The sequence below is a fragment of the Crinia signifera genome, chromosome 1 (assembly GCF_055691185.1).
Source record: "Crinia signifera chromosome 1, ASM5569118v1, whole genome shotgun sequence".
NCBI lineage: Eukaryota > Metazoa > Chordata > Amphibia > Anura > Myobatrachidae > Crinia > Crinia signifera.
The window spans coordinates 79,773,453-79,780,512 of NC_139217.1; the positions used below are offsets into that span (position 1 = coordinate 79,773,453).

Here is a 7,060-nt window from a genome sequence, read left to right on the forward strand (position 1 = left end):
CCTCCATGCAGCTCAATCTAACTTCGTCAGCAAAGATATCATTAACTATATTGTTATCGTGCAAATCGTATAGTGAGTCCTGACAATCTCGCACGATTAATCGATGATAAATGTTTGCACTTAAAATTCCTGTGAGGTCTAGAACAATGCATTTTATTCTCCTGGTCCCCACCTGTTCAGTGATTTATGGCTTTTTCTTCTCTACCATATATTTTCTTTTCAGAGCAGCCAACTTATACTTTCTCTTTCTGGTGTTTCTGAACTGGGTTCCGCTGGTTGAAGCTTTCCAGAAGGAAATCACAATGCTCCCCCTTGTGGCCGTTCTGACTATCATTGCTATAAAAGATGCCCTAGAGGACTATAGGAAATACAAACTTGACAAGGTCATCAACCATATATTGACGCAAGTATATTGTAGGTGAGTGTCTGCTCCAGTTGTCTACATCAAAGGTTCGCAAACACTGCTCTTAAGGCACCCCCAATGGTCCTGGTTGTAAAGGTATTCATGTAACCGCACAGAGGGTTAAAATTGACTGAAATACAAATTTAAGTCACCTGTGGGCAAGCATGGTGTACATTGACGGCATATCCCACCCATAGACTGCTATGCAGCTTTTTCCCTATAGAAGCGTATGTGCTCCACTTAAGTGACAGGTCATCTAAGCCAATCAGGAGTGGGTTACTAAGTGGCAGTCTCTGATTGTCTGGCAGATCCCCAAGTAACCCATATTTTTGGAACCAGGACAAGTCAAAAAGCCTGGTCCTGGGGGGGACCTCTCACAATTTTTTGCCTGTATTTTTAGAACCAGCAGCAATTCAAAGGACCCGGGACTGGTTATTATATGTTTTTTTTTAATGTAGCTCTAATTTTTACATAAAAAAGCACTGCACCGATCTGACTGATCTGTGTGTACTTGTAATGTTTGGCTGCTGGCAAACCTGGCAGCTTAACACATGCATACGTCATCCGGAAATACAGATCCAGCACACAGAGGAACGAAGTAAATGATATAATTTTTTTTTACAAAAATACACCTGTGTACGTCCATAACCAGATGAGCTGAAAGAGGAATCTTTGTAAATTTACCCCATTGGGGAGTATCAATGCCGCTATTGGTCAGATGAATCAAACTTCACAAAGTGATAAAATGGCATCTCCAATGCTCTGCCTTGCACACTTACAGGTAAGGGTGCCAGATCAGCTCCAGTGCTCTCCTCACACACCTCAGGAAATGTGCGAACAGAAGGCCACAATTAGTGCAACCTCCGTCCCAAAACAATTGAATTAGCTCCTGGCCATTTTAGATGGGAGCTAATTCTCGCAACAATATGACTTGGGCCCCGTAGAGAGCAAGCTTATTTATATTGTGTATGTGGAGGTCCAAGTTGTCATTCGAGTCTGGAGACCTTTGCTGAGAACTATCTTCTTATTATGAAGTTGTGAGAGACCAACCATTACTGGTGATGAACATGATTAAAAAGGTTTCACATTTCCACCTAGCTGTGTATTTACAATAGTAATAGAAAACATCCACCTTTTTGTTGGAACTTTTTTCTTTTTGCCTTAGCAGGCTTGTCTTCTAATACAAATACCTACCTATCGCTCCTCTTGACATGGCCACAGCTACCCTTTTTTTGAGTTTGTCTGGATATAATTTATTTTTGAAGCACACAGCATGTCCATAGGGTCTCCAAAGAGGAGGCTGTAACTAGAAGACCAAAAAATGTCAACCGTGCAATATAATGGCTCTTATGTATATGTTCATTAGCTCGACATGCATTGGGTTGACCGCTGAAGGTTGACATGGCTAAGGTCTTCAGGGTTGGAGGGTCTACGCAAGCATTGGGTCTACAAGGGTTTTTCGGGGTTTTTTTCGAGCTGACGTGTGCCAACAGGCGGTATTTCATGCCCTACCATCCACTAGGGCATGGAGTGAGAATAGTGTGCCAAGCATAGCGAAGCACCGTGCCCGAAGCATGGCGAGCGCAGCGATACACTTTGATGTCGTCCATGTTGACGTTTGGGACAAAAAGTGAAAAATTCATGTTGACCTTTTGACTATCGACCAAGCCATTGTCAACCTGATGCTTGTGTGACTTTAGCGCGTCGACCTTCGGTGGTTGACCCATAGCCGGCTCTTTATGCATCACGTCTTTGTCCCTGTTCTCTTAGGAAAGAAAAGAAATATGTTGAATGCCACTGGAAAGATGTTAGAGTGGGGAATTTCATTAAGCTCCGCTGCGACGAGATTATCCCGGCCGATATGGTGCTGCTGCATTCCTCGGACCCTGATGGGATTTGTCATATTGAAACTTCTAGCCTTGATGGGGAAACCAACTTGAAGCAGAGACAAGTGGCGAAAGGATACGGCATGGTAATGTCTGAGCTTTGTCCTCTAAACCACAGCGTTGTCCCAATAATTCTATGTCACATTTCTAGTAGCAATCCATTTCCAAATCTCCTCTTGATTATTATTATTTTTTTATCAATGTACACTAGTAAACTTATCTGGGTGGATGTGGGGTCATTTTCTTTCTGACTTTCTTGTTTGGTGGCCATAGATCTTTGGGCACAGTACCCTAACCTACATGTCTGCCTGGTGTTTGGAGATTATTTAGAATGAACAGCACTCACCAGGAAAGTTCTAAAGTAAGAGGGCCTCCCAGTAATGGCACCTATCCCAATAATACCCGAGGCAAGCTGGACTCTATCTGTAAGCGACATCAGTACATGAGCCATTATTTCATATTAATAGAGTGCGGCAAAGGTTCCATAGTATAGAGCAGTGGTGTCAAACTCCTGGCCCTCCAGCTGTTGTGGAACTACACATCCCAGCATGCTCTGCCACAGATTTTATTTAATGGATTGCTAAAACTGAGTCGGGGCATGCTAGGACGTGTAGTTCCAAAACAGCTGGAGGGCCATGAGTTTGACACCACTGGTATAGAACAATGAAATTAAAATAACTGCCATGTGAGGCCTCTGATTGGCTGAGAGCACTCTCAGACAATCAGAGGACCGACCAGTGTTTTTGAAATGTTTTTTCAAACTACTGCCCCACACCAACCCTCCTGCTGTCCGCTTCACTACACCGCCGCCAGCCATCTTCCAGCACCCGATGTGGCATCGCAGGTGGCATGTAATTTCGGGTGATGGTGGAGGCATTTGGGCACCATTAGATGCGATGGGACATCGCATCCAATCGCACAAGTGTATGGGCACCATTCGACACACAGATGGAAAAAAATGTTCAGTAGTTCTGTGTTTGCGATGCTTTCGCAATTTCACAAGGGGCTTTCTTTCTTTGTCTGGGTGGCAACTTCTGATTAGCAATCCATGCCCAGTGCACCGATGCTATACACAGACACGGATAAATAACACTGGCATGAGAGCCCTCCCTTGACTTAAAACTATGGATTAAGGTGGAGGAAGATTAATACTTTGCTGTGTCTTGTTTCTGTTAAGTTGGCTCAGCATATTGTTTTAACCTTGGAACGGATACATTTTAAATGGCAATGTTCATTTTTAAATGCTTATCAGCCTTTCCGCTTCCTTCTGGGGGAAAACTCTGAGCTGGAAAAGCTAATAGTATGCACTCTGATATCCCAATCCGTTCCTTACTGCCTAATGTACAACCTGGAGGGCAGCCATGACTACTGCTACGTTCCTACTTTTGTTGCGTGTTTTCAGCAAAATATGAATCCTATTACTATTACCTGTAAGTGTATATAATGTGTGTTCATTGCTTTATAGAGATCTTTTTAACCCTCTACTCAAACACTTGTAATATCTATCTACAATCTTCAAGTTTTTTTTTTTTTTCTATTAAAAGCACTTCATGCTTTACCTTGAGAGCTGCACTTTCCGTGTTTTATCTCTTGTGGTGTATGTTACACTGACCATCCGACACTCGTGTTCTCCTACTGCCCAACTATAACATAAAGTAATACCTTGTTCTCACTGCCAGTGAGAAATACATGGCTTTTACCTGGCATTAAAATGCCGGGGACTGCGGGGACGGACCCCCGTTCTCACTGCAAAGCAAATTCCCGGGGGAAGAAGTTCTACCCAGTAATTTGCCTTTTAACACAGGTTTTTATGCAGTGAGAACGGGTAAACCCGTGTCTGCATACCCGGATCTCAAACACGGGTAAAAAGAAGGGTTTTGCCCGTGTATGAGATCCGGGTATGCGACCCGTTCACACTGCAAAAAAACCTTGTGTTAAAAGGCAAATTCCCGGGTCGACATGCTAGACCCGGGAATTTGCCTGCAGTGAGAACGGGGTATAACTCTGCATGTCACCATGCTTGTGCTATGCTTGTCACTTGTGTGCTGCTGTTGGCTCCTGCAGCTTCCACACTCATTTCATTGTATCCTCCTTACCTCTGTTCCCCATCTGGTACAGTAACCTAATGATACAGAGCTTGTTGCCATCTGTTAGTATAAGGGCTCCTGAAACACAGCGTTCTTGCTTCAGGGATAGATGCAGAAGCATGCATAGCAAAGGGGTGATGGCACTACTGCTTCAGTCTTCCACTTAAAGGGACTGATTTTGAATGGTTATCGTATATTCGATGTCTAGGTCTACAATCCGATGGTCGACAGGGCCAAAAGGTCGATTCGGAAAAGGTAGACATGATATTTCATGTTTGGTGTCTATGTTGACATAGGACACTGTCTAAGCGCGTCCCCCTTGCATGGCTCACCATGCTTTGGGCTCGGCGCCTCGCTGCGCTTGGCACACTATTAAATGCCTCTGCAAGCTGCTTCCCTGTTGTACGTCCATGCATTGGACTGTGAAAGGACTGATGAGATGCCCACTTTCAGTGTCCGAACATGCAGTGATACTGATTGGGGTGTCCCACCATTGCTCACACCATCAGGCGTGCACCAGCCCTAGGGCAGGTGCAGATGTCTGTCTGAGTGCAGCTTCTTATGATGTGCATCTAAATACACAACCACTTTCATCATTGAAAGGCCAATAAGAGGTCACTAGGTTGACACTATTGGCCGAATGTAATAGGGTGTGAGAATCCGAAAGTGAGAGATTTTGGGGGGAGTTTTCCCATTATTTTTTTAAAGTCAGCAATCCTTTACATGGCAAATTCAACCTGATTTTTTTTTTTTAGTGTAAAAGATTTTGGCTTTAAAAAAAAAAAAGGATAAACTTTCCCAAATTCTCTCACTTTGGGTCAGATGTACTAAGCCTTGAAAAGTGATAAAATGGAGAGTTATTAACAGCCAGCCAATCAGCTCCTACCTGCCATGTCACAGGCTGAGTTTGAAAAATGACAGGTAGGAGCTGGTTGTTTATTACTCTCCATTTTATCACTTTTCAAGGCTTGGTACATCTCACCCTTTGTTATTCTCACACCCTATTTTATTTGGCCCAATGTTGTTTACAGGTTCAAAAGTTCGACACGGATAAGGTGAACACACATTTTTATGTGTCTTTCACATGTCTGCCCAACATTTACCTAATTTTCTAATATTGTAGACATCTGCTAGGATTAGTGGGCCTGATTCAGGGTTGATCGCAAAATCTCTCTCTAATGGGCAAAACCATGTGCACTGCAGGTGGTGCTAATGTAACGTGCAGAGAGTTAAATTTGGACGAGGTGTGTTGAAACTGAAATCAAATTTGCAGTGTACAAATAAAGCAGGCAGTATTTACCCTGCACAGAAACAAAATAACTCACCCAATCTAATACGCTCTGCACGTTACATCTTCTTCTCCCTGCAGTGCACATGGTTATGTCCATTTTGAGAAAAATCTTGTATTTGCGATCAACTGTGAATCAGGCCCAGTAACCTAACAGAGGGGCAGATGTATTAAGCCTTAACAAGAGATAAATGCAAGGGTGATAAGGAGAGATAAACGTCCAGCCAATCAGCTCCTTATTGACTTTTTTCAAACACAGGCTGTAACATAGCAGTTAGCAGGTGATTGGCTGGACGTTTATCTCTCCTTATCACCCTTGCATTTATCTCTTGTTAAAGCTTAATACATCTGGCCCAGAGTGTCTATGCTTGGAATATTTGGTCACAAAAGACAAAAACTTTTGACCATTTTTTTGTTGTCCTTTTGACATTGTCGAATTTTTTTTTGTACCGGTCAACTATTTGGGATAGATGTAATGACTCAGTCAGTCATCTGTGCCACACCCCCCATAACATGCCCACTGTGCATTGTGCAGCTCTGTTAACTTTGGGCATGTTCTGTTTCCGAAAATGGGTCTTATTCACATCACTATGCAAATAGGATTCACAAGCATCTTCTGCTGATTAAAATATGTGGAATTCCTATATTCTGTCTGTATCATTTGAACGAAAAGACGCTTTGTACTACCGAGTCACGCCATAGTAGGCACGGCTAGAAGGGCTGTTTTAACATGACTGCAGCAATGATGATGATTTGCTTGGGTACCTTACACACCCCAGATGCAGTAAACCCATAGGAATACAGCAATCCAAAGCTTCAATGGGTGACAAAACAGTGTTTATTAACTTGACCGTTACGTGGTCTGTAACACCTTTATGTGTGTGTCCTGCAGAAGGCGTTCTTTACCCTTAAATGTTGAAGTTAATAAACCCAGTTTTTGTTTTTCACTGGTTTAAGCTTTGGAGTGCCGCCTATTTACTATATATCTCCAACAAGGAAATGTTGCTGTAGATGGCTACTTTTCTGGGAGAATTACAGTATATCCTTGTTTGAGTTTACAGTCACAAACTAGTACGCTTGTCATCAGAAAATGTATACATTCTGTAACATGCGCACTGCTGTGTCTCACCCTTACCAATTCTTCTTCATTTACTAAGGATTATGATTTTGTGCCTGAAAATTTTTCAAGTCGGATCCAGTGTGAGACCCCAAATAGTGATATTGGAAGATTCAAGGGCTTTCTGTAAGTATTTTGGGCCTTCTCAGTGACCCTCTCTATTGCTCTCTGATGTAGGGATATCTGTGAAAAACCTGCGTAATTAACATTTTAGTGACTTTTGTTATACAATCTTATCTTGCTTTGATCATTAAATAAGTTCTGTCACGTCACTTTATA

At 42.7% G+C, this 7,060-nt stretch overlaps 1 protein-coding gene across 3 annotated transcripts in view; it reads left to right on the forward strand.

The window, feature by feature from the left end:
* Positions 1-7,060, forward strand: part of ATP10D (ATPase phospholipid transporting 10D (putative)) — a 66,588-nt gene that overhangs the window by 25,214 nt on the left and 34,314 nt on the right. For 2 of the 3 annotated variants that reach the window (XM_083167898.1, XM_083167908.1), the window contains exons 3-5: positions 224-418; positions 2,174-2,375; positions 6,822-6,907. In XM_083167898.1, coding sequence (XP_083024024.1) covers positions 224-418; positions 2,174-2,375; positions 6,822-6,907 — 483 coding nt within the window. The remainder of the gene's footprint in view (positions 1-223; positions 419-2,173; positions 2,376-6,821; positions 6,908-7,060) is intronic. The other variant, XM_083167909.1, reaches the window with a different exon arrangement.